The sequence below is a fragment of the Alexandromys fortis genome, unplaced genomic scaffold, assembly GCF_014885135.2.
Source record: "Alexandromys fortis isolate MF-2015 unplaced genomic scaffold, M_Fortis_MF-2015_v1.1 scaffold_29, whole genome shotgun sequence".
Taxonomy (NCBI): Eukaryota; Metazoa; Chordata; class Mammalia; order Rodentia; family Cricetidae; genus Alexandromys; species Alexandromys fortis.
The window spans coordinates 4,178,887-4,206,884 of NW_026067891.1; the positions used below are offsets into that span (position 1 = coordinate 4,178,887).

Consider the following 27,998-nt stretch of genomic DNA (forward strand, 5'->3'; position numbering starts at 1 on the left):
ATCCCATGCTACATAGTGAGATCCTGTTCTAAATAAATAAATAGTTTAGCCGGTTGGTGGTGGCGCACACCTTTAGTCCCAGCACTCAGGAGGCACAGACAGGTGGATCTCAATGAGTTCGAGGCCAGCCTAGTCTACAGAGCAATTTCCAGGACATCCAGAGCTACACAGAGAAACTCTGTCTCAAAAAAAAATAATAATAAATCATCTAACTAGCTCAGCCTTGGAGCTAAGGATATAGCACAGGGACAGAGGTGCTCATCTAGCTTGTGTGAAGCCTTGAGTTCAGTCTCTGGCAGGACAGAAACAAAACAAGGCTCACAAATTGCTCAGGGGTTGAGGTTTTCTTTTTTATTTGTTTGTTGTTTGGATTTTTTAAATCATATCTCCTCTTTTCTGGTTCCAGCATTTCCTTCTTCTCAGAGATGTAGAAGTCTGGGTGGGAAGAACAGAGGGAGGCTGGGAGAGTTCAAGAGAAGATGGCAGCCCAAAGAGCAATCAGGGTTCCCTGACCTGTGGGAAGTCCGAGGACCACCCACCTCAATCCAGGTCGAAATGAGGAGGGGGACTTGATCAGGGCAGGGGGACTTGATTGGGGAGAGGGAGAGGGAAATGGGAGGCAGTGGCAGGGAGGAGGCAGAAATCTTTAATAAATAAATTTAAAAAAGAAAAAAATGAAATTTTACCAATAATTGTGTATTTTATCTCATTTGCCTACCATGAAAATAACAAGAAAATTAGCAAAGAACAAATTTCATTTTATGTTTTAAAATGTCTTATATATGTATAGCTGATATATTAAACTGATTGCTTCAAGTTAAAAAAAAAAAAAAGAGAGAAGACAGCAGGCTCACCAAATGCTTTGAGAATCACCAGTCGGAAGACATCGTTGACCTCCTCTGCGATGCACAGGATAGGCCCTGCAAGAAACCCGTGGTCTGTCTTCCAGAGTTATATCCCCCCTCGTGACTCAGACATGCTAGAACATGTTGTGCTGTTGGATGTTGTCTGAGTCCTTTTTCAGGGATCACTGCATGTGTGTGTGCTATGCCCTAATGTATGTATGTACACCACATGCACGCTTGGTGTGCATGGCGGTCAGGTCCCCTGCAGTCGAGGTTGAGCCACCATCTGGGCGCTGGGAATTGAGCCCAGGTCCTCTGCAAGACAAATAATCTTTTTTAAAGATCATTCTGCCTCGATGTATGCCCACACGCCAGAAGAGGGCGCCAGATCTCAGTACAGATGGTTGTGAGCCACCATGTGGTTGCTGGGAATCGAACTCAGGACCTCTGGAAGAGCAGCCAGTGCTCTTAACCTCTGAGCCATCTCTCCAGCCCCGCGACAAATACTCTTAACTGCTAAGTCATCTCTCCACTCCCTATCTTCCACAAATATTTTCCAGGTTTTGTTTTGGCTTGCTTTGCTTGTTTGTTTGTTTTTTTTTCAAGATAGGGTTTCTGTGTGTAGCCCTGGCTGTCCTCGGACTCACTATGTAGACTAGGTTGGCCTCAAACTCAGAAATCCACCTGCCTCTGCTCCTGAGTGCTGGGATTAAAGGTGTGCACCACCACTACCACCACCTGGTGATTTTTTTCTTTTCTTTTCTTTTTTTCCCTAACCTTTGAAACAGGGTCTTACATACTCCATGATGGCCATGAACTTAGTACGTAGCTGAGGATGACCTTGAACTCCTGATCCTCCTGCCTCCACCTACAGAGCGCTGAAACTGCAGCCTGCATCATCACACACAAATTATTTGATGAACCCCAGTACTCCCTACATGCCAGGCAAATTCTCTACCCACTGAGCTGCAACTCCAGCCCTCTGCAGAGATTTCCTTATAAGCCCAATGAGCAGGTCTTTACAGAAGAAATTCTGCTGTCTGGCTGAGTTGTTTGGGCCACGGGGATATGGAGCGGAACTGAAGAAATCTCAGCCCTGAATTGTTAAATCTTGCTCCTCCTGTTCTGAGAACTCTAGAGCTGACCACCTGGGCAGAAAGCAGCACTTTCTCTTTTGGTCTAGCCTCAGTGACGGGGCAGGGAGAAGAAGGGTGATGTCCTAGTTGGACACCCAAAGCAACTTGGGGAGGAAATGTTTATTCAGCTTACACTGGCATCACTGAGGGAAGCCAGAGCAGGAACTCAAGCAGGGCAGGAACCTGGAGGCAGGAGCTGATGCAGAGGCCATGCAGGGAAGCTGCTTACTGGTTTGTTCCACATGGCTTGCTCAGCCTGCTTTCTTATAGAATCCAGGACCACAAGCCCAAGAATGGCACCACCCACAACGGACAGGGCCCTCCTGCGTCAATCACTAATTAAGAAAATGCCTTATATCCAGATCTTAAGGAGACATTCTCTCTACTGAGGTTCCCTCCTTTCAGATAACACTAACTTGTGTTAAGTTGATATAAAACTAGCCAGTGCAGGTGGGATGCGCAAGTGTGTTCCCAGATGTAACCAACACTGAGGAGGAAGTCTAGTTATTGGGGTGCTGATATTATTGATGCTTTATAAAGGTAAACGAGGCTGGGATATAGCTGAATTAGCAGATATTTACCTGGCATGCAAAAGGCCCTGGGTTTAATACCCAGCACCGCATGAATGATTGGGAACAGAAAGAATTATAAATAAACAACAAAAACAAAAGTGAACCACTAGCCACTTAGCACTATCACTCTTTGCTGTCTGGTCTGCAGAATGAAATTATCACAGCACAACTGAAGAACATCTGGCTTGTGTTCTCCTCGGAAGCTACCCACATAATCATGCTGTTTTGGATGATAGATTCTTATCAAGTTTCAAAGTGGTGGACCTTCCACTCCCTGGACAACTTCAGGTTTCAGAGAAGGGACTCTCAGATCTTAATGCACCCATTCTATTCTGGAGATAGTCAATAAGACTGGTGCCTGGGCAGTTTCCCCTTTCATTCCTTAAAAAGAAATGTTTGGTTAGAGCTTTCCTCACTGGTTAGAAAATGGCTCTACAGATAGCTGTCCTCTTGTCCGTGAGCTCAGCTGAGCATTCGTGCTCTTGGGAGCCAGCGCCTGCTGGCCTTGAGGAACCTGGGCTGGGATGGAGAGGAGCCTCCCATGGCTTCAGGAGTCTTTCTTGGTTTCTGTTAGGCAGTAACAATGATACTAAGGAAAAAACAAGGGCTTGGCCTAGCACCGATTCCAACCTGCTTATCCTCCACAGAAGAGAGTCGCGTTGTGGTAAGTGACATAAGCCAGACACATGAAGACAAATGTCATGCACTCTCCCTGGAGGAGAGAGCAGAATGACAGACAACGGTTACTACAGCCGGAGGAGGGAGACAGTGTTGTAATGGGTACCAAAATCCGTTAGATAGGAACAGTAGACCATAGGAGTCGATGGGGCCGTAAATGTGCCTATAGTTTCTAACAATTCATAATATATTTCAAAATAACTGGAGGAGCTCGGGACAGTGGTAAATTTCTATAATCCCAGCACTTGGGAGGCGGTAGCGGAAAAGCGAGACTTCACAGCCATCTTTGGCTACATAGCGTGATGAGTTCTAAGCCAGCCTGGTTACCTAAGGCCCTGACTAAAAAATAATAATAATAAAGATAAATAAAATAGCCCTCAAGTACAGAAGTACTGTTTGGATTTTGTAGGAGGAGAAGGATGTGGCTTAAATATAAAACTTTGGTTTTTTAAATTATTTAAAAAATACATAAGTAAAAAAAGTTTCATCCAAGCACGAGATATAGTTCTGCTGTACTTATGATCAATACTAATAAATCTACAAGACAGGGCTGAACACTGTCTTTAGGGCTGGGATATGGCTTCGTTTGTAGAAAACTTCCCCAGCACCAGGAGGTCCTGGGTTGATCCCAGCACCACATACACTGGGCACTATGTCCATACCTGTGAGTCCAGCACTTCACCACAGACAGAGGCAAGAAGGTTGGAAGTTCAAAGTCATCCTCGTCTAAGCAAGGTCAAGGCCAGCCATGGGTGAGGTCCTTTCTAAAAAAATCAAATTGTTTTTTTAAGTCTGAAGTAGTAAATCACACCTATAATCCCAGTTCTCTGGAGGCTAAGGTAGGATTTCTGTGAGTTCAAGGCCAGCCTGGGCTACATAATTAGACCTTGCCTCAAATAAATACATAAATAGAAAATTTAGAAGTAAAAGCCACTGAGCAGCAGTGGCGCATGCCTTTAATCCCAGCACTTGGGAGGCAGAGGCAGGTGAAGCGTTGTGAGTTTGAGGCCAGCCTGGTCTGATGTGGGATTCCCCTCTGTACTGTATATATGTTTTATTACCATTGGTTATTAAAGAAGCTGTTTCGGCCAGTGGCTTAGTAGAGTAAAGCCAGGTAGAAATTTTGAACAGAGATATAGAAAGAAAGTAGGTGGAGTCAGTGAGACACCATGCCATGTAGCTGCTGAAGGAGAAAGTCAACGCCGTCAGCCAGAACCTTACTGTAGGCCACAGCCTCGTGGTGATACACAGATTAATACAAATAGGTTAATTTAAGATTTAAGAGTTAGCTAAAAATATGCAGAAGCTATTGGCCAAACAGTCTTGTAATTAATATAGTTTCTGTGTTATTATTCGGGTCTGGGCGGCCGGAAAACAAACAAGCAGTTGCCATCTACACTGGTCTACAAAGTAAGTTTCAGGACATCCAGACTTACATATTGAGACCCTATCTCAGGGTAAAACAACAATCAATCAATCAATCAATCAATCAATAAAATACCAAAAAGTCTTCTACACAAGAACCAGGTTGTGCTCTGATCAGTTGATGAAAGTGTTATGAGAACCCTCAACCCTGAAAATGACCCTGAACTCTTGATCCTCCTGCCTCCACCCCAGAGTGCTGATATTCCAGGTGTGCTCCACCACGGCCAGCTGTGCTGTGCATCTTCCAGGTGTGCTCCACCACGGCCAGCTGTGCTGTGCATCTTCCAGGTGTGCTCCACCACGGCCAGCTGTACTGTGCATCTTCCAGGTGTGCTCCACCACGGCCAGCTGTACTGTGCATCTTCCAGGTGTGCTCCACCACGGCCAGCTGTACTGTGCATCTTCCAGGTGTGCTCCACCACGGCCAGCTGTACTGTGCATCTTCCAGGTGTGCTCCACCACGGCCAGCTGTACTGTGCATCTTCCAGGTGTGCTCCACCACGGCCAGCTGTGCTGTGCATCTTCCAGGTGTGCTCAACCACGGCCAGCTGTGCTGTGCATCTTCCCACATCCAGTAGTCTTGTTATAGGGTCGATTCTGATTCTACAACCTGGGAGGAGCCTGAGGGCCTGAGTCTGGCAAACTTCCCGGCAGGGGAGAAGCCAACAGCAGGAAGCCCTCCTTGCCCATAGGCCTCCCTGGACTGTTTTCCCAACGCTGTACCTTAGAAATTCCAGGTGTAAGGTGCAGGAACACGGAGCTTGCCCCTCCCTGCTGCTTTTCCTCCTGGGCTCAGCCTCCTCTTCACTCCTCTTGAAAGACCTCTGACCCTGCTCTCTCCTCTCTTAGGACTCTCAAGCTTGAGGAACAGGCCCTCAGCCAGGGCTGCAGTGGGAATCACCCAAGAGCTCAAGAGGGCCAAGCCACACCTAAACCAATCAAACCAGAATTTCTGGGGTGGGATCAACTATAGGCTTCTTGAAAAGTAGGTCACAGGTGTGCGTTATACAAAATACCTGTAACGTTTCACCAGCCTCAAACAACTCTCAAACCTGTTGGTAAGCATTGAACTATGCTGAATGCTTCCCAGTGTTACATAAAAAGCACCCAGACGACCATAGTGGCTCATTCCTGCAATCCTAACACTCAGGGGGCTAAAGCAGGAGGATGAAGATTTCAAGGCCGGCCTGGCTTATATATTATGATCCTGTCTCAGCCCCGCCCCTAAAAAAGATCAAAGGCAAGCCAGGTAAGGTGGCTCACTCCTGCAATTCCGGCACTTGGGAATCCAAGGCAAGAGAATTGTCATGACCTGAGGCCAGCCTCAGTTAAAGAGAAAGACTTTGTCTAAAATAATTTTTTAAAATTTATTTAGTGTGTGTGTGTGTGTGTGTGTGTGAGAGAGAGAGAGAGAGAGAGAGTATGTATGTGTGTGTGTGTGTGTGTGTGTGGTGTATGTGTAGTGGGGGTGTGTGGTGTGGTGTGGTGTGTGTGTGGTGTGGTGTGTGTGGTGTGTGTGTGTGTGGTGTGTGTGTGGTGTATGTGTGTATATGTGGGGGATGTATGTGTGCTGTGCTCTGTGTGTGTGTGTGTGTGTGTGTGTCAGAGGAAGCTTGTGGGAATCAGTTCTCTTCCCTATCACATAGGTCCTAGGGAATCAAACTCAGGTCAGACTGGGCAGCAAATGCTCTTGTCTTCTAAGATATCTCAATGGCCCCCAAAACAACAAAATATTTATTAAACAAGGAGCCAAAGACATGGCTTAGTAATTAGGAGCATCTCGGAGTTCAAGACCATCCTGGTCTACAGAGAGAGTTCCAGAACAGCCAGGGCTACATAGAAAAACCCTGTCTCAAAAACAAATAACAAATAATAAACGAATGAAAACAAAAAAGTGGGAGGAATAGGGGCTCTTTTGACCAAGTGGTATTTCTTTCCAAGAGTCCATTTGGTTTATACTGCCTTGGATAAATAGAGCTGGGGTAGAACTTGTGTTTATATTTAATCTCTCTCACTCTCTCTTTTGTTTTGTTTGGCTATTTTGGAATTCTCTCTGTAGACCAGGCCGACCTTGAATTTAGAGATTCCCCCTGCTTCTGCCTCCCAAGTGCTGGGATTAAAGGCCTGTGCCACCACTCCCTGCCCTGTTTATATTTAATTTCTTACCCTATTTGGTGTTTCTTTTGAGTTAAAAAAAATTAAGTGTTTCATGTTTGCTCTCGTTAGAATAAAAAGGGGGAAGGTAAAGATGGGGCTGATGAGATGGCTCGGCAGATGAAGGTGTCTGAGGCCTGGTTAGACCTGAGCTCGATGCCTAGGGCCCACGTGATGGAAGGGGACAACAAATGCCTGCAAGTTAGCCTCGATCTTCCACAAGCTGAGTACACTCTCACACCCCGTCTCCTGCCCAATAAATTCACATACACACATGAGCATAGGCACAAATGCACATAAACATACAACTGTATATGTACGTGCACACACATGCATGTGTACACACATACACACACAATTCAACTCTTAGGCTTTGCCATAGGCTCTGGAGATAAATGACACGGACTCACGATCTCTGTCCCGCTGCCTCATGTTGATGCCCTCAGGCTGTGGGGCAGAGGAACAAACTTGACCCTGCAAGATCCAACACCCCCTGAACCTGACTGGTAGAACAATTCAGGAACTGGGCTCAGGCACCCATTCGGTCACTGGCTGAGACGGAAAACCCCTGTGCTGTCATGAATGGGCAAAAAAACAAGCCTCGTAGCTGGAGATCCTGTCTCCCCACATGCATGGAGCCCAGCCATGGGAGAAAAGCATTGCTTCATCGCTGGGCTGTGCCTCTGGGGCTGTATTTCTGTTAGCACTGTTTTCTTAAGTCATTTTACATGCCAGGGGAGAGTGAGGACAAAGCAAATATTAGCAGCAAAAGATATGCCCTGGGTTCTCTTTGCATAAGACCCAGGTGTGGATGGCAGAGCAAAGGCTACAAGGAGTGAGCTCTGCAACGGCATAGAGGCTGACATTTCACAAAGGTCCCCAAAGGTGTAGAAAACAGGACCTGAGGGGCACAGATTCCAGAAATGATTGTCACTGATCAATGGGACATATGTTTCTGCTGTGCGACAGATATCTGAAGTGTTCGTTATAATTGGTTCCCAGTCAGCCATACCTCCTCTATTAATTGCATACATTCCTTTTGACAAAAGTGACACGCTGGTGGCAGCGCTGTGGGCTCGAAGACCAGGGTGACTTTCCATCTAAAATCACAGTTGTGACCAGAGCCTCAGACAGGGAGCAGAGCCCAGAGGTCATTTCCCTCTCTCGTCCAGGGATGTACGGACGGGGGAGGGACTTGTTGTCATCTGAACATGGCCATTTAGGTTTCTGGGCTCTCCTATATCACAGTCTCTTTAGAAAGACTGCCTGAGCCAAGCCTGGTGGTACAGGTCTGAAATACCAGCCCAGGGAAGGCTAAAGCAGAAATAATCCAAGACCAGGGGTAACCAGGGTTGCAGAGTGAGGCCAAGATGGCCCGGGACAACTAAGCAACACCCTGTCTCAAAATAACTGATCGGATGCCTGGGAAATGTAGCTCAGTGGCAGAGTGGTTGCCTCAACAGTGCAAGTCCCCATGTGAAATTTCCGGCACTGCAGAGAGAGAGAGAGGCAAGGGAGAGGGAGGAAAGGAGGGTGGAAGGAAGGAGGGAGGGATGATTTTGGAGGGTCCTCTTCAGTGCAAGTCTCCAAGAACTTACACAGATCTCAGACAGAAGCCTCAGCCGCTGGTGAATGCGGAGTTCATGATGACCTGTTAAAAGGAAACAGAACATGTGCGTTGCAGTGGGGCACAACCCTGTCCCCAGCATTATTAATCACAAAGCTTTAGAGATGGTGAGGGACCAAGAGGAAGGCGATCCGTGTAGACGCTCAAGCCTGTGCTCTGAGCACTTGGGAGGCCGAGGCAGAAGGATCCCTGCCAGCCGAAGCTTCAGATGAGCGCCTGTCTCAAGAAAGAGAAAAGGGAAATAGGAGGCGTCTGGAGGAGAAAGCTGTGAGTACAGAAACAAGCGACAACAGCAACTTCACTTCTGTCCCCAAGTCTAACATTCCTCCGCAGTCACTACTGGCCTCTTGACTACAAAACTCCTTAAGGAAAAGTTGTGTTGTGGTTTTGTTTAGTTTTTGAGAGAATCTCACTATGTAATCCTGGCTGATCTGGAATTGGCTATGAAGACCAGACTGGCCACATTCACAGAGATTCCACCTGCCTCTGCTGGCTGGAATTAAAGGTGTGGTATACCAGCACACCTGGCTGTGTGTGTGCGTGTGTGTATGTGCATGTGTGTGCGTGCATGCGTGTGTGCGTGTGTGTGTGTGTGTGTGTTTGAAGGGAGCTGGACAGATGCTCAGCAGTTAATTCATAGTACTTTTGTAAAGGGCCCAAGAACTGTTCCCAGGGGCTCACAAAAGCCCGTGACTCCTGCTCCAGGGTATCCAGCACCCTCTGCTGGTCTCTGGGTCTCTGTAGACACCTGCATGCCTGTAGTGTATACTCACACAGACACACATTTGTAAATGAAACAATGTTTTTTTTCTTTTCTTTTCTTTTTTTAATATATTGGATCCCCTGGAACTGGAGTTATAGACAGTTGTGAGCTGCCATGTGGGTGCTGGGAATTGAACCCCGGTCCCTTGGAAGAACAGCCAGTGCTCTTAACCATTGAGCCATCTCTCCAGCCCTCCCCCCACCAAACTATATTTTAAATCGTAAGGTGTAACAAAAAAAGAGAGAAAAGCTTAGCCCCCTCCCCCACCCCCGCAGCCCCACAAGCTGGCTGCTAGGCTCCAGGAAGCGGCTCTGGGGACCCTGGCTGTCACTTGTCTTTCCCTCACTTCATCCCTACAACTGTTAAATCGATAGCTACATCTTCATAGAGAACAGTCGTGCCTGTGGTGTTTTAATGGTCTCCTGTTCTGGAGTTGTCAGGAATAGTGTTGTCAGCAAAGCCAAGCCATTGATTTCCTGCCCATCCACTCAAGGCACAAAAGGACAAGCTCCCCTGGACTCAAGGATCAGAATTGGGAAAGCCACTCCTGGGCCCCCAGCAAGAGTGTTTAAACATTCCCTTTTTAACACACACTTCCATTGCAGCTTAGCGACCAAAAGAAAGAGGGAAAACCCCTTTTCAGTCCAATAGATCTTCTTGGGGGCTGAGAGAACGGCTCCGTGGCCGAAGTACTTGACATGCAAACCTTTGTCAGACTATAGTACCCACACAAATGCAGGGTGCAGTGGTGTACAGACACTGGAGGGGGGAGAAAGAGGATCCCTGGGGCCAGCTGAACTGATCAGTTCCAGGTTCAATATATATGGTGAGTTCCTGTCTCAAAATATAAGGTGGATGGGGCAGGAGGATGCCTCCCTGAATAAAGGTGCTGTCCCCAAGCCTGATGACCTGAGTTCCATTCCCAGAACCCACAGAGAGGAAGGAGAGGGCCAGCTCCTGAAGGTTGCCCTCTGAACTTTACAAGCATTCCGTGGCATTCGAGAACACACATATACACACATATACACATACACACATATACACACATCACAAAATAAGTAAGGTAGAGAGCAATCAAAAATATTTTCAGCCAGGCAGTGATGGCGCACACTTTTAATCCCAGCACTCGGGAGGCAGAAGCAGGTGGATCTCTGTGAGTTTGAGACCAGCGTGGTCTACAGAGTGAGTTCCAGGACAGGCTCCAGAACTACACAGAGAAACCCTGTCTTGAAAAAACAAAATACAAAAAATAAAACACACACATAAAGCATCAACCTGTGGCCTCAGAGAGCACATAGGCTTCCTCTCAAAGAATCCTCCCCCCAGGAATGAGAGATCAAGCCCAGGGCCTTTTGCATGCTCTGAATGGTGTCTTAGAACGTCATCGTAGCTTTCCTTGCTGCGGCGATTGGAACCTGAGCAGGAGCAGCAGACGAGCATTGTCACAGAACAAAAGACAATGCAGCAAATTACAGACTGGCAAGGAAACTCAGCCGGTGCTTTCTCCTGTGCCACAGAGCACTGGACTGATAAATGCGGGTCTTCCCCTGACCAACTGTGAACTGTACCTTCCAATTGTGTGTTTCCATCCATGCACAGAACATTGTGTGTCCTTAATTACTCTTAAAATAGAGCCTTGTGTGCGTGCATGCTGTGTAGGGGAGCATAAACAGTGCCAGTGCCCAGGGGAGCGGGGAGGACAAACAGAACAAAGTGTATAAGACACACTCTTCCAAAATTCAGCTTTCCATCAACAGCAGCCCCAAGGGACCTGGCAGCAGCTGGCTGGGCCAACCACAAATATTTGCACAGGTGAACTCCATTCAGAAACGGCAATCAGCTGCAGCCCTGGAGGAGAGCGAGAGAGAGGAACAACCCCACCTAGCTCCAGGCTCCCATAGCTGAAGTAGACACAGTCCCATGCTCATTCATGGATGTCGCATCCATCCTGGGGTGCCCTGCAAACCAGCTAAGGAAAGTGTGCTCCTACTGTACAGCTCTTGTGAAACTGCCATAGCTTCGTAGGATGCGCCATCATGTGTTTCATGAATATCCGAAAGCAAAACTGCCCAGAAAGGCCACACTACCAGCTCCCCTCCCTAATCTCCATCTGAGATAGGAGCAGTTGCCAGCAACTGTGTAAATCCAGCTGCACATGGCTCCTCCCTGTTTCTGAGCAAGGCTCCCAAAGCATCCGTATCCTGAAGGATACAGGGGTACCTACAGTCCTGCTGCTTCCCCTGCTCCCCAGAGCACCCCCCAGGCGCTGTTGCTCTGCGGTGTCCTCTCTGGACCATGAGTCATGTAACTAGTCACCTCTGTATATCTCATCTGTCCACAACAGGGATTTCACCCTCGCCAGCGAGTGAATGAGAGGTGACCTGGACGGGCTCCAAGCCACTAAATCCACCTGAACAGCCAGTGGGGATTTTGTTGCTCCTCCCACCATGGGACAGCTGGAGGCACCATTAGGTGTCCTTGGGGGAGTGCCGCTGGTCTCTATCATGAATCTGCTGAAAAAAGTGTCAAACATCCTTCACTGCGCAGGTCAGCCACAAACATCCACAGTGCCAAGGGTGAGATGCCCGCACTGTCCCGATGGGTACAGTGTACTCAGTGCTGCCACCTCCCACCTTCTCCAGGGCCTTTCCCTTGGAGCCCAGGGAAGCACTCTCCCAATTGCCCTCCTGGTAGCTCCCGGCTGGCTGCCCTACTGCAGTATCTGACTCTCACTGAGGTGCTGGGGAGGGGGTTGTTCAAGGATGCTGTATCTTCCTTGTTCCTTCTGCTGTGTGCCTTCTCTCCTTAGATTAGAGACAACAGCTCCATGGTCCGTGGTGCTCCCAAGATAAAACCCAAGAAGACGGCCTCTCCTCAGCTGACAAGCTCCACTTCTAACTGGACATGTTATTTGGACGTGTGCAGAAGCAGAGCCGGTCCCTTCCGCCACTGTGCCCGCTCCTTCCACAGCTTCCCTGATGTGGGAAACGGTCCTCACTTCCTAATAAGAGCTCTGAAGACTTAACCCAGTTAATAGTAATGTCATCTATTTTACTTACTGTGCAAAATTTAGTGTTAACTTGGTTAGTTTTATGTCAACTTGACACAAACTAGGGTCATTTGAAAGATTGGGATTGAAAAAAAAATACCCCATAAGAACTGCCTGAAGAGCCGGGCGATGGTGGTGCACGCCTTTAATCCCAGCACTTGGGAGGCAGAGGCAGGCAGATCTCTGTGAGTTTGAGACCAGCCAGGTCTACAGAGCTAGTTCCAGAACAGGCTCCAAAGCCACAGAGAAACCCTGTCTCGAAAAACCAAAAAAAAAAAAAACTGCCTGTAGGCAAGTCTGTAGTGCATTTTCTTGATTAGTGATGGATGGGGGGGGGGTGGCCTAACTGTGGGCAATGCCATCTCTGAGCAGGTGGTCTTTGATTGCTGCTCAGCCTTAATACAAGGGGAGGTGCTTAGTCTTTAGTCACACTGCAACTTCATGTGCCACGGCTGGTTGCTATCAATGGGAGGCCTGCCCTTTTCTGAATAGAAATGAAGGGGTGGGTTGGGGGAATGGGCAGAAGGGAGGTGTAGGGGAGGGACTGGGAGGAGAGGAGGGAGGGGAAACTGAGGTCAGGATGTAAAATAAAGAAATAAAAAGGAACCTGGCAGTGGTGGCACCTTTAATCCCAGCACTCAGGAGGCAGAGGCAGGTGAATCCCTGTGAGTCTGAGGCCAGCCTGGTCTACAAGAGCTAGTTCCAGGACAGCCAGGACTGTTATACAGAGAAAACCTGTCTCGAAAAAACCAGAAAGAAAGAAAGAAAGAAAGAAAGAAAGAAAGAAAGAAAGAAAGAAAGGAAGGAAGGAAGGAAGGAAGGAAGGAAGGAAGGAAGGAAGGAAGGAAGGCAGGCAAGCAGTCTGAGTGAGCACAGAGAGAGCAAGCCATAGACAGCACCCTTCCGTTGCCTCCCCTTTGGTTCCTGACTCCAGATGCCCACTGAGTTCCTGCCCTGGCTCTCTCAGTAAAGGACTGCAACCTGTGAGGTGAAATAAACCCTTTCCTCTCCAAGTTGCTTCTGGTCAGAATGTTTTATCACTGCCACAGAAAGCAAACTAGAGTCAGGCGGTGGTGGCGCACACCTTTAATCCCAGCACTTAGGAGGCAGAGGCAGGCAGATCTCTGAGTTTTAGACCAGCCTGGTCTACAGAGCGAGTTCCAGGACAGCCGGGACTGTTATACAGAGAAACCCTGTCTTGAAGAACCAAAAAGAACCAAAAAAGGAAGGAAGGAAAAGAAAAAGCAAGCAACTGGAACACCTGCCTGCCTACCCTTAGTTCCACCACCAGCAACACGAAAGGGAAAGGCAAGAGGTCATTACAGGTGTGTCACAGGAGCAGACATATGGCTAAGGTGGTGTATACTGTATGCCACCCTCCAAAGGCGCAGCCACCCTCTGCCAGTCCATAGGGACATCACACCAGAGTAAGGATACGGTCTGTGAGTTGGTTTGTCCTGTTATTTGTTGAGATAGCTCAGACTGGCCTTGAACTTTCTTTCCTGTGCTGGGATTTGAACTCAGGGCCTCTCACATGCTAGTTGAGCAGCTCTGATCTGCCTCTGTTTCTAAGAGTGGACATTACAGGCATAAGCCTACACACCCAGCTGAGGCACCCTTCCTTCCAGCCAGGGGCTCCCCACGTGGGCATGTCTGCAGAGGCCTCTGAAACACCCTTCCTGTCTCCTCCTGTAGACCAGCCCTTATAATTTATATTTAAAATAGGACAGAGAAGAAACGTTGGCTTCCAACCAGAAGTAATACTGAGCCGATGGTATTTAATAAAAACAGCACCTCTGTCTGAGGTCCTGCCCAGTGGAGCACCAGCTGGGAACAGTGTTGGGGGAGGTGTTGCAGGCTGGTGATCTGGGAGAGCCATCACTATGTAGGCCCGTGGGCAAAGGTACTGATATGAAAAGATTCACCACCCAAGACTTTCCAGTTCCTCCCCACATCTCATCACTGAAGAATTGTTCTTTTTTCCAGAACATTCTTCCTGGTTGGCTTACCCTATTGCTTGAGTCTTCTATGCTGCCTAACAAATGATCAAAAATTCAGACTTTTTTGTTTTGTTTTGTTTGCTTGTTGTTGTTTTTTTTTTTTTTAAGCAGCACCCATTTATTCTCGTTTGCTGGGGGTCATGAATTCTAGATGGATGAATGACGTTTCCTGCCTCAGGTTTTACAAGGCTGCAGGCCAGGAGTTGGTCAGGGTTATGGCGACTATGAGGCTATGGCTCTCTTCAAACTCACTCAGTTGAGGGAAGAATTTAATTCCTTGCACTGTAGGCTGAGAGTCCCTTTGTGCTTGGTAGCTGATAGTCCTGAGCCTCTTTCTGCTCTTAGAAACCTCCTGGTGACCACCACAGTCCTCACTCAACTGATTGCTTCCTCTGGGCCAGCAGATCTCTCTCTAACACCTTCTGCCACTTTTTATTTATTTTTATACAGGCAATAGTCGTATTACATAAAACTACCCACTCAAGAGTGCACGGCTCAGTGGCATTTAGTACAATCACACTAGCATCTAAGCGTTACCCCTGAAAGTCCCAGAACATTCTTACTGCCCCCAAATGGAGACTCCCTTAGAAGAGCGCACCTCATCAGGTAGGCTTGCCTGGGAGCCACTCACTTAGGAGGAATTCAACAATCGAATCGCTTGAGTGACAGCCATCAAATGTGCAGTCACCCACATTCAGGGGCAGAGAATTTTACTGAGGTCCTGCTGTTTTACCTCCTACATCTATGCCCTGGAGAGCTTGACCCAAGGGATGCTCTCCCCCTCCTGCTCCACAGGGCCAATACACGTGCATACCATGGGCAGATAAACCCCTTCTCACCCTTGGCTTACTCATTCGTAATTAAAGGTGCTGGCATAGTTACTTGACATAAGTACCACTGACTGAGCATCTGTGTAGCACCAAACGCTTTAAAAGCATTCAGTGGAAACTGTCACCACTACCATAACCATCACCGTTATCACCACCATCACCACTACCATAACCATCACCGTTATTATCACCACCATCACCACCACCATCACCACCTTCGCCATCACCCCAACCTTCATCAATAAAGACCATCACCTCCTAGTTGGATTGGTTCCTCTCGTCCTGGGGTTTATTTCTGAAGATACCACGAGGATCTAGTAAACTCCTTAAGACTGGCACTGTCTGGCTTCAGGTCCCATGTCTTGCCCACCATATTCCTATCTCCATGTCTCTCCTCTCTCTTACCCCATACAGGACTAGCTAGTGAAGAAACATGAGGGCCTCTTCTGCCATTCCTGCTAAAGCACCATCCCTGCCCCCCTTTCCAATTCAAGTCCAGACAGTGAGACCAAGGGGCCAGACAGTCTCCGGATGCTCCCCCACCCCAACCGTTGTGGTTGGCAGAATCCCCCCCCCCCTGCTGTGCAGCCTCTGAGCTCCTCTATGAGGGACAGGCTTTCCCCCGCGGCAGTCCGAGCCTTTGTCTCGGGATCAGCTTCCCATCAGATATCCTGTCCTCCCTCATAGAAGATGGAAGAAGGAAGATAGGATCTGACCGTGGGAGGCTGTCAAGTCAGGCCAGCTCTCTCTTCCAGTGAGGGGCCCGGTGCAGAGCTCTGGGAGCAGAAAGACAGCGAGAACAAGATCTCTGATTGTTCTCAATTGCCTGACTGGAGATCTCGTTTTCCCTTAATCAGAAGGCTCGTGTATGAAATGCTTCTGGCAACAGTTTTGCATTAACTGTTTTGGTTGACTGACTGTTTCTGTACTGCTCTTCCAGCCAAAAGCACGCACAATGTGGCTCAGATTAGGCAGTATGAAAGGAATTCTCGGCCTCGAAGCCAGAAGTTTAGTTTTAAACTGGAGATGGGTCCTTGCCTTATGTCCCAGAAGCCTCGACCAGAGCCTGTTGCTGGGCACCACATTTAGATAGGCTCATCGTTTCTGAAAAGCCAGCGCCAAATGTCCCCTGGCAGCAGGCTGTGCAGCAGGGCTTGATGGCCTGCATCTACCTGAGGGTCTTCCCAGCCTCCTTGGGCTGTCGCTCCTCACATCTCCTTGGTGGCAGAAACAGCCCAAATTCCCAAAAGCCAAGCCTTCAGCTGTGCTCCTGGTTAGGCCCTGCCCACAGCCCATCTGGAGAAGAAGCATGTGGTCAAACTCGACAGAGGGTGTGGTCCTGCCTCTGAACCCCAGCAGACTGGCTAGCCTCCAGAGCCATCAAGAGCCCTGCATAGCCTTCCCATCCTCAGTCCACTAGGATTTTGAGCAAATCTTTTACCCAGACCAGTTTGCTCTGGATCTCCCATGGATCTGCTGCTGAAGAAGGAGGTGAGGTGTGCCTGGAGTAAACCACTGTTCTTGGAGGTGCTACAGCACCTACCAGTGGGTCTTAACACCACGCCAACACAGAGCTACCACAGGCTGGGACCCAGAATGAACCAGAACACAGCTTGCATCCGAGGCAACTCCCAAGACAGGACGGCAGCTGCACAGTTTGTAGACGGGCTGGTCTATAGTGGGAAGAGCCTTTGCCTGAAGTCTTAGATGAAAAGCCCGTGCTCTCATTCTCTTAGGCTCTGTTCTTGTCTTATTTTGTGTTTGTTTGTTCATCTGTTGAGACCGGGTCTTCAGTAGCCCAGGCTAGCCTCAAACTATTTATGTAGCTGAGAATGTTCTTGAACTCTTGTTTTTTGGGTTGTTTGTTTGTTTGTTTTGGGTTTGGTTTTTCGAGACAGGGTTTATCTGTGTAGGCCTGGCTATTCTGAAACTCACTCTGTAGACCAGGTTGATCTCAAACTCAGAGATCCCACCTGCCTCTGCCTCCCAAACGCTGGGATTAAAGGCACTCACCACGCCCTTCAAAAAATCTGAGCTGTGCCAGGAGTGGTGGTGCATGCCTTTAACCCCAGCATTCAGGAGGCAGAGACAGGTGGATCTCTGTGAGTTTGAGGCTGGTCTGGTCTACTTAGTGAGTTCCAGGACAGTCAGGGCTACATAGAGACCCTTGTAGATGGAATTTTCCTGTCCCGACTGCCTGTTCCCAAAAAGTGACTTCTGAGTTAATATAATTATAAATGCTTGGCCAATAGCTCAGGATTATTACTAACTAGCTCTTACATTTAAATTAACCCATATTTCTTATATGTGCTTTGGCACGTGGCTCACGGCTTGCTACCTCATTTTCTACACATCCTGCTTCTTCAGTGGCCAGCGTCCTCTCTGACCCCACCCTCCTTTTTCTCACCAGTCTCCTAGTTCAGCTGTCCTGTCTGTAATTCCTGCCTGGCTGGCAGTCAATCAGTTTTTTATTAAACTGATCCAAGAGACAAATCTTCACAGTGTAGAAAAGGATTATTCCATTGCAGACCCTGCCTCATAAAACAAAACAAACAAATAAACAACCAAAAAATTCTGAACTGCTATCAGAAAATGCTGCCCACATTCAGGATGGGTCTTCTTGAATCAACTAAGGTAGTGGTTTCCAACCTTCCTAACGCTTTAATATTGCGTTAATATTGTGACCCTTTAATATTGTGGTGACCCCCAACCATGAAATTATTTTTGTTGCTACTTCATAACTATTTTTGCTATCGTTATGAATAGTAATATAAATATCTATGTTTTTCAATGGTCTTAGGGGATCCCTGTTAAAAGGGTCATCAGAGTTGAGACCCATAGGTTGAGAACTAAGGCAGTCAGAACAATTCTCCCTAGGTGGTGCTCCCTACTCAGGTGATCCTAATCTATGGCAAATTGACATTAAAACCAACCATCGCTGTGCCCAAAGCTGCACCAGGGACCGTCCTTTTATCTCACCCCTTAATCTCCACTTGGTGTCATCCAATTTGTGAGGAACCTCCTAGAAATGGGGAGCCCTGCAGGTTCATTGTGATGGCTACGGAAAACTCCATTCTGTGCTGGACACAAAGTTCCTAAAAGATAAGCTCCTGGCAACCCAGACTCCTGACCGCCTCCCCAGAATTGTAAACCTGCTTACCGCTAGGGAACAGGGGGTGAGAACGAGTGCCTCACCAGCTGAGGGGGGTGAAGCGGTTTCTCACTCAGCTGCCTATTCCAGAAAAATGAGATGATTGTCATCTCCACCTTAAAAATAAACAAAAAACCCTCAAGCTCCTTCTGCATGGTTGCACATCTTTGACTTGGTTTTAAGGCTGTCCTCCTGCTAGCAGTAACAATAAACTCATTTCATTGTGATTTGGATGTGGTCTTTCCATAGATTCAAAGTCTGTAACATTCAAGATGGCAGCATAGTCCCAGTCCTCCCCACACAGCGTCAGGAATTGCACTGAAAACTTCAAGGGTGGCTGTGCAAACTAAAGCATCAAAGGCCTTCACGCTGGCCCCAGGAAGGCCTTCATGCTGGTCCTGGCCTGTCTTCAGCTGCACTGAAGTGCTGTAGAAACTTCTTAGAAAACAATGGAGAGATGACTCAGCAGTTAAGAGCACTGGTTGCCCTTCCAGAGGATCCAGGTTCAATTCCCAACACCCACATGGCAGCTCCCAACTGTCTCTAACTCGAAGATCTGACACCCACTCACAGACATACTTACAGGGAGAACACTAATGCACATAAAAATAAAATAAATATAAAAAATATTTTAGAAAGAAAGAAAGACCACAATATGGCGCAGCTCCCTAGCAGAAGCAAACACCCAGGGCAGGCTGACTCGGGCATAGGGATCCTGGACAGGTGGGGAGGTTGAATCACTCAGGTCCTCTGAGAATGACCTCTAGATCAGACTTGTACACCATAAGCTACTAGAAGGTCAGCTGTGAGGACCAATAGAATAAGACCTGTCCCCAAAGCAGCCCTCAACCTGGGCTTCAGGGACTCATAGGTGTTCCCTCAGTAATGAAAGGGGCACAAATTCGGCTCCTCCTTTCTTTCCTAGCCCTGCCCTACCCTTGGGAGGAAGCAAGCCAGGGGCTGCCTCCCTCTGATCCTCTAACCATGCCCTGACCACGGAGGCTGGCCCAGCCCTTTGAAGAGAGACCACCCACAACTAGAGACCTCGGGCTCACCTCACTGGCAGGAGGGAGGGGTCATCGAGCACAGCCTTGCTCTGTTCAGAGAACTCCCAGATCCTTTCTTGGCCTTGACCCACTCCAGAATGGGTGAGACGGTAAATGGCCCTTCCAGGAGACAAAGGAGAAGGGTGGGCAAGGTGCCAGCATTTTGTAGGTACCCAAGGATAAGTAAGGAAAGTGTATCCAGGCAACAGGGAAGTAGGTCCAGGTGCTGTCTCTCCCTTCCCCCGCCTTGACCATGGGCATTAAGGCCAGCATCTGCTCAGGATCTCAGTACCTGCTGTATACAATACCACAAAGTCAGGAGCAAGAACAATGGGCTGGCCTAGCAACCCCTGCTAGGTACGGCCAGGAAACTGGGGCAGGATGCTCCTACGGATAAAAGCAGCCTCATCCCAAGGTGTCTCCAAGCCCATTCTTGGACCTAGGGCAGTGGGGAGCCCTGTCCCCTCCTACTCCATCCTTGTCTGAGAGCTGGAGAAAGGCCACTTCTCCCCTGGTCAAGACAGGAAGAAGGTAATTGAATCAGCACTTCTCTCTCCATCTGGAACATTCCAACATGGAAAACCCACAGAGCAGCTGGGGAAGCAATTTAGGGACTTTAATTAAAGGCTGATGACTCCCCCCAAGGAGCTCCACCTCCACACAGCCTGTAAGACCCACCACATCTGCCCACAACGTGTTCTGAGGCCCAGCTGGGCACCTCACACTGGGCGTTGGCCCTCAGGCTAAGTTTCCATTGGGCGGGTGTGAGCAGAACACACCAGTCCAGCTTTCTCCTTGCTGCATCTAGAAACGGCCCTTAGAGCCTGGGTCCAGGCGAACAAGTGCCCTCCTCACACTGCACCAAACAAAGCTCCACGGAGGGGTACTCACGGGGGGTACTCACCTCAGTGGCCTCAGACAGAGAGCTCTAAACATGGAGAGAGAAGCAGGAAAACCAGACTGGGGGGACAGTTGCCCAGCACAGGGTTGTCCCTGACTCTCGTGCCCCTTGGCTTCTATCTGATTCATCTGCACAGAGGCCATGGGGCTGAGAAAACAGTAGATCCAAAGCCTGGGAAGGTAGAAAAAACATAAGAGAGTTGCAGCTGGCAGGGGCAGGAGGGCAGGAACTTAGAGCTGAGGAGATTCTAAAGGGTTTTAACAGTTAGCAGTGGTGGCACACACCTTTAATCCCAGCACTCGGGAGGCAGAGGCAGGTGGGTCTCTGTGAGTTCGAGGTCAGCCTGGTCTACAGGTGAGTTCTAGGATAGCCAGGGTTACACAGAGACCCTATCTTGACAACAAAAATAAGGGGGGCTGGGGTGCAGTGCTGGAGAGCTGAACATCTGCAAGTGAGCTTCTAGGCCTCATCCTAGAACTCTAGAAGTAATGAGGCGGGGCTGGGAATGAGAACAGTTTAAAATCACGGGATCTTCTGAAGACACCATTCCATTAAAGGACAATAGTGGATCAAGGTGACAGTGAGGGTCCTGGGACTGTCCAGGGAGAAACCAGATGTGAGTGCAATGGGCTGGCAACTGACCCAGGAGCTAAGGGGTTTTCTGCCCTCCTTCCCACCTCTGGCCCAGGAAATAAAGACAGTCACCAATCTCATTAGGTCCCATCTACCAGGGCCAGGTATGGACTATAGCTCCCTTTACCCACATCAGCCTGTGTCTGGAGGAGACTGTACATTCCTCTCACCTGCATCTAGACCAACATCTGTCCAGCATATTGCCATGGTAGCTACTCTGTAGGTACTAGAAGGAAAGCCCAGTACCAGCTCCCAACTCCACTATCTTGACCCAGGGCAACACAGCTGGAGAAAGCACCAGCCCCTCAGGGCAGCCCCAGCCAGGAGTGTGAGCTCGGAAGCACTGGAGTGAAGGCAGGGCCCTGCAACCCTGAGCCTCTTTTTGGCAGAGACTTTAATAGACTCTGTGTCCACACTGCCGATGGGGTCATGTGATCTGCAGGACCTTTGTCTTGCAGTGAACACTCAGGTGAGGCAGATGCTGACAGACTATCCTCATCCCCAGGAGATCTTTTGCTCCCTAAGTATCTCTGAGAGGGAAAAGCCATATCACAGTCAAGGACAGGCCCTGAGACCCAAGGAATCCCAGATGCAAAGGCCACAGACAGGCTCCTAGGCAGGCCTGGGACAGTAGAGGTAAGATGTGGCTTAGGTGGCCTCTGAGGTCATTATCAGGACAGCTGGGCATCTGGGGCATGGGAGAGTACCTGGCCTGCTCACGTCTGGCCTCTTTCAGCTAGGAATGAGCAAGGGCTGCTGATGGACACTGGTTCCTGCTCTGCCCTGCTGAGGGTGTATAGGATAGAGGCAGATCTGGAGAGCAGGCATGGCATTGTGGGAGTGGTGCCCAGTGGACAGAGCCAGAGTGTGGCAGCACTGGAACCACGTGGTGGCTGCTAGAAGGACTTGCTCACCAGTTACTCACTACCCAGCCACACCATTAGACTCCAGGTGGGGCTAAGGACCACATGAAGCGGTGGATACGGCACACACAGTTGGTCAAACCAGCTTTGTCTTGCTCTGCCACTCAGGAGCCTGGAGCCTGTTTTCAACCTAGACATAGAGCAACCCTCCTCAGCCTCCTAGGGCTGGAAAGAGCCACCTGTGTGTCACTGGGCAGGTGCTCAACCTTGCTAGGCTCACACGTTCATCTGGGACCTGGGACCGAGGACACTGACTGCCTCCCAGGGCATGATGCCATTCAATCAGTGTCTAATAGAGTTAGGTCCATGGATACCACTCCCACCCCCAACGTCAAGCCCAAGTGGAAGAAAACAGATCTGGGCTTTATTTCTTAAATACTCTCTCAACACAGCATGTGTAGCGCCTGCTACGGCCAGGCAGACAAACATAAATTAAAGTTTCTGGGCGTCCAGAGAAAGGCTGAGCTGGACCTTCATCAGTCCCAGCCAAAGTCCTGGCCGGTCATCTGGTAGAACTTGCGGTTGAAGGGCCGGTAGAAAGCCCGAAGGCGCTGAACCACAGCCTCCGGCACTCGGGGGTGAGGCCGGCCCTTGGATTTACCCAAGCAGCGGGGGCGACCACTGCCCTGGGCCTTTTTGAGGCAGGGGAAGCCCTTGGTAGCATTGAAGTAGAAGTGCTTGTCAGTGACCACCCGCTTGAGGCCCAGGAAGTCCTGTACCCGGCCCACTTCACCAGCTGGATCAGTGACCAGGCGCTCTCCACTGACAAACAGGAAGTGGGACAGAGGGAAGTATCGAAGCCAGTTGTCCAAGTGCTGGGCATAGAGGCCAATACGCACAGCACTCCAGGCTGTGTCCACGGGACCCAGGCCACGGCGGAAGGCCAGGGCACGGAAGCTAGGCAGGCCTGGGGTCTTGGAGAGTGTCTGTGCATAATCAGAGATGGCCCGGGTCACAGGGTTCCGCACCACCACAATCAGCTTGGTGTCTGGGGACATGCTATGGATCCGGCGGGGAGCCTCCTGAGTCACAAAGTAGCTGGGGGTTTTCTCCATGGTGATCTGCCCATCCAGGGTGCGTGGCATCAGACCCCTGTGGAATGGCAGAGAGTAACTGAAGTGATCAAAGCACACCCTTCTTCCAAAGCCATTTATTTCCCTTCCCAGCGAGCTCAGCCTCTCCTCCTCTGAGAGAAGCCCAGGCTAAGGTGGGCTATCCTTCTCCCCTCTTAGATTCACCCTCCTGAAGTCCTGGGTCCCCAACCCAGTGTGGGCCTGCAGTGGAGCCCAAAGCCAGGGCTGCCCTAGTCAGTACAGCTCTAGGGTAAAAAAAGTGACAGCCTCGGAGGGCTACGGCCACCAAGACATTCTTCAAGATTTATGACCCTTCTCCCTGAAGTTCCACCTCCACAGAGTCCAAGCCAGTCCCACACCAGAGAACAATCCACCCCTTTCAAGGCTGCTCTGCCTATCCTTGACCAGGCACCCCAAGGCTGACCAGCACAGAGCCTCCAGGCCTCTTTACTGTAATCACTGACCATGAACTAGGTCATCGATTATGCAGCTACCAAAGTCTGGCCTCCCTCCCTCCCTCCCTCCCTCCCTCCCTCCCTCCCTTCCTCCCTCCCCTAAATTCAATTAGTTCCCCTCTTGACCTTCAGTTCTCTCTGGGCCCAGTGAAGAATGCCAGTCACCAGCAGAGTCTAGCACCCTTAAGTCAGGGATCCACCTGGGGCCTATCCCCAAGTCCTGTAGTAGCCTTAGGGTGCCAAGAGCCCGCGTTTCTGAAATTTCCTTCATTTTGGAGAAGAGTGTTGGCCTAATCCAAATATTCAGAGAAAGTCAGCAGACTAGAGCCAAGCCCGAAACTGAGGGGAGCCCACACAGAGCCCAGGCAGGCCCAGGCACCCTGAGAGGTGGCCTCAGGCTGCACCTACCAGCCAGTTAGTACACAGTGAGGTAGGGCAGGGTGGGGTAGGTAAGTTAAGCAAACAGCTCCAAAGAAAAGCCAAGAACTGGGTCAACAGAGGCAGAGGCAGCGGGGCTGAGAGAGAGAGAGAGAAAGAGAGAGAGAGAGAGAGAGAGAGAGAGAGAGAGAGAGAGACCTGTCCAGTTGTGACTCCCATCCTCTTGGGGACACTGTCCACCCCTCACTGACCACCCCTAGGGCCCACTCTGGTCAAGCTGACACACTGAACTAAGCCCATCTTTACTGAGTCACAGGTCTTCATTCTCCTCTCTCTGTCCAGGCTCCCAGGCAAATACAGGCAATGCACAGGTGCCATGCTGGGGTGCTTGGTTTGGGGGTGCTGATAATGAACATGGGATATGTGACCTACCCCATTAGACCAGGCAAAAATGAGATCAGGCCTAGATATGGTGGTACATGTCTATTATCCTAGGACTCTGGGGACTGAGGCAGATAGGATAGAGAGTCTGAAAACAGGCTAAACTACACAAGATCTTGTTGGAGAGAGAGAGAGAGAGAGAGAGAGAGAGAGAGAGAGAGAGAGAGAGAGAGAGGAGAAAAAGAGGGAGAGAGAGAGAGACCCCCAGCAATACCAGGCTCCTGACATCATCCATGACCAAAGCCGAGAGAGGCGAGTGACATGTGGGAAACCCTGCAGAGCAAGGATGCAGGCAAAGCTGGTCTATAGAAGTTATAAGGACCTGGATGACACAGTGAACGGGTGAGCCTCCCCAATTTGATAGGAAGGAACCTTAAGACTGAGAAGGAATAGGAAGGACTGATGAGAAACAAGAAGTCTCAGGCCTCCTCCCGGCCCACCATGGATTCCACAGGGTTTCTGTTCCCAGAGCCCCTGTCCCCAGTACTCTCTGTCTTGTACAGTAAGGATCCACATACTGTCAGGGAAAGTTCAGTGAGACTTAGGCTACAACTCTAAGGTCTGAGAACCAGTCCCAAGCCCTTCTGCAACCTGACATCTTAGGCATCAGTGATCCTCCGCGAGCCTCGGGAGCGAGTGAGCGTGGAGAGAAGAGAGCAGTGTGTTTGGAAGGTGAGACCGAGCAGAGCAGAGTTCTGTCAAGCTGCCCCACAAACCTTCCCTCTCTCCTGTTGCATTCACCCCATCTGGTCTGCATTTCTCCGTGGCTCCCAGCCAGCCTGAGACCACGCCCCCTGCTTGCCCAGCCCCTCCAGAACCACCACTATATCCCACACCTCATTTGGGTCAGTTCCAAGGGGACCTTATCCCAGTGTCAGAGAGTGCTAAGGAACCAAGTCCCCAGTCACAGGAGGGAAGAAAGCTCAGCACCTCCCCCTGCATACCTAGGCACATACTCCTATGACCTGATCTTAAACCCCAGGAGCTACAGAGATTCCCCTACCTGTACCCCTCCTTACCTTTTCTTGCTTTTTCAGAAAATATTACTGACTGACACCCCAAATCTTCAATAAGTGAGGGAGAGTGGGCTAGTAAATGCTGCATGGTTTTGAGAGGGGCCAGGGGCCATGGCCCCCAAGAGTAAAGACCCTGAAAAGCTTAAGAAGCTGGGAATGTAACTCAGTTGATACAGTATTTGCCTAATGTGCACAGGTCCTGAGTTCAGCTCTTAGAACCGCATACAAACTAGCCATAGGCTGGACATGGTGGCATGCGCCTGGATCTCTTTGAGTTTGCGGCTGGCCTGGTCTGCACATCTGCACAGCAAGTTCTAGGCCAGGCAGAACTGCAGAAATGGGACCCTGCCTCCAAAAATAAAAACAAAAATAAACAAAGTGAGTCCCCTTGGTTTGATGACACGGCTTCGCAAGTGAGGACACTTGCTGTGCAAACCTGGTGACTAAATTCAGTCCCTAGACCGTGAGTGGGAGGAGAGAAGACTCCTGAGTTAGCCTCTGACCTATATGCTCATAGCAGCATTCTCTCTCTCTCTCTCTCTCTCTCTCTCTCTCTCTCTCTCTCTCTCTCTCTCTCTCTCACACACACACACACACACACACACACACACACACACACACACGCCATAGTGGTGCCTATACTAGAGATACCATTAATCATTCCCTGCACTCACGAGGTATAGGCAAGAAGTTCAACATTATCCTTGGCCACACAGGGAATTTGAGGCCAACCTGAGCTACAAGAGACCCCAAAACAACAACAAAGTCAAAGAAATGATCTAATGGAGAAGCAGGGAGGAGAATGGGTGGGAGAGAGGCAACCCAGGCCCCCTCTGCTGAGTCCAGGGCTGGTCAGGTCACTACCAGAATGAGGCAACTCACAGCCCAATGCGAGCACTATTCCAAAACCTCACCAATGGCTGCTCCTTTCCCTCAGCCCATACCAGACAGAGTTCTGCAGGTTCTGGGGGCTCATCCCAGGTCCTGTGACTGGAGATACTGAGTCAGAGGTGCTCATTCTCAGAGGCTCGGTGTATACACGAGAACACTACCGGAGGAGTGGTTACTAGAGAGGACAGCAGCCTTTGTGGCTACAGCCAGGTGAAGACGCTAAGCTGCACAGTCCTGAAGCCCACCAGGGCTACTCTGCTCACCCCCAAGCTTCTGATTAATGGGATGAGGTCATGGGTTCCACTCCTCCCCAGCATCCTATGCTTCCAGATGGACTCTACAAATACGGTATGCTGTCCTCACACTCCCTACGACCATGCTGGGAACATCCATGTTTCCAAGAGCCTCTCCCCAGGTAGTACAAACCTGCAGAGCTGGGAGCTTATCTCCCAAATCCAAATGGAAGGAAGGAAGGAAGGACCTGGGAAACAGAAGCTGGTGTGCCTGGGCCACCCTCACTAATCCTCCAGGTGACTTTAACTCAGCACTGACTTGCAGATGAGGCAAGCCAATCTGTGAACCCCCATTTCCCCACAGGAAGGGACAGGGTACCTAGAGGCCTGAACAGCTGCAGGAGGCAGTGGGTGGGGCCTGCCTCCAGCCTCTAATACCAAACTCAGCAGGGGAGGGGCTGACCTTCCACCAGGACCTACCCCTAGGGAGGTGCTCCCCACATTCCACTGCTGCACCCCAAGGCTGTCCTGGGTGGAGAGAGGACAGCTGCAGGAAGCTGCATGCCAATATTCCAATCCCCACCCTTGGGCTGCACTGAAGGGCAGGGTCTCTCTCTCCAAAGACCAAACCTAACTTTCTCCAGACTCCAACAATCAAGAAAGGCTCACCTGATGGAGGGCGGGGAGAGGTTGGGGGGGGGGGTAGGAACTTTCTAGAGAGCGTCTAGAAACCTGGAGATCCTTCCTAATATACTTAACTAGTGTTCAGATAATTACCCATACTTACTCAGACTTATAATTGGGAGGCGGGCACGAAGGGATGATAAGGCGCCTAAACTCCAAGTATTTCTAAGACTCCCAAATAATCCCACTGGGGTTATATTAATATACTCCTTAATAATATATGGGTATATATTAATAGTTTAGTACCCGACCCTTTAAAAAGGAAAGTCTACCTGCCCAGTTATCTCACTGGCTTGAAAATACTTCCCAGCTAGGATCACACCTTGCCGAGTCCCTCAGCCCACCCAACAGGAGAATGGGGTTTTCCCTGAGGTTTTCTAATCCCTGGGGCCCTTGGCTATAAAAGGCCTTCCTTTGGGGGCCTCATCCACGAGGTCAAGTTTGTTTCTCTAACAGACTTATTTCAGGCCCTATTTGTCCTGGGTTCCGGGATCGCACGACGCCCCTGAGCTAAAAGCACAGTCCGTGGCGCACACAAACGCCGAAGGGGCAGGCCAGCAGGGGCGCTCACCGGTACCAGGCGAGCCCGCGTTCGTAGCACCTGTCGAAGAAGTGGGGTTCGGAACCAAGTGCACGGACGTCAGGGTGCAACCGCAGGAACTCCAGCAACGCGCGCGTGCCGCCTTTCTTCACACCCACGATGAGCGCCTGTGGGAAGCGCCGGCGCCCCGAGCCGCTGGCCACCGGCAGACCTGGCGCTCCCAGACGGCGGGAGGAATGGTGAGGCTCGGCGGGCGCGGGAACCGGTGCTGGGGCACGGGCGACTGGTGGACAGCGGCCCGGGAGGGCAAAAAGGCAGTAGGCGCCTAGCAACAGAGCTACGAACGCCAGCGGAGCACGGGGAGCACGCAGTGCAGCCCCCTGCCCCGGCCCGGCGTTCTGGAGGTCCCCAGCTCCCCCGCCTAGACCGCCGCTACCTGCCATCGGGTCGCGCGGCGCCCAGGTCTGGGAGCGGGGATAGCAGACAGGAGCGCATCCCGGCTGTCGCACGCTCAGCCCGTGGGCTCCGGGCTTCTGGGTTGAGCTCAGCAGCC

The 27,998-nt window shown here is 50.1% G+C and overlaps 1 protein-coding gene across 2 annotated transcripts; it reads right to left on the bottom strand.

Moving 5' to 3' along the window:
- Positions 1 to 22,093: 22,093 nt before the first annotated feature.
- On the bottom strand, positions 22,094 to 27,993 carry Hs3st6 (heparan sulfate-glucosamine 3-sulfotransferase 6). 2 transcript variants are annotated; one of them, XM_050134367.1, is made up of 2 exons: positions 27,506 to 27,993; positions 22,094 to 22,825 (listed from the first exon to the last, which is right to left on the bottom strand). In XM_050134367.1, exons 1-2 carry the CDS (start codon positions 27,886 to 27,888, stop codon positions 22,210 to 22,212), a joined length of 999 nt encoding a protein of 332 aa, XP_049990324.1. In that variant the 5' UTR covers positions 27,889 to 27,993; the 3' UTR covers positions 22,094 to 22,209. The 2 variants fall into 2 exon arrangements, with proteins under 2 accessions (XP_049990324.1, XP_049990316.1); XM_050134359.1 differs by having other exon boundaries at positions 27,476 to 27,993.
- Between the last annotated feature and the right edge of the window lie 5 nt (positions 27,994 to 27,998).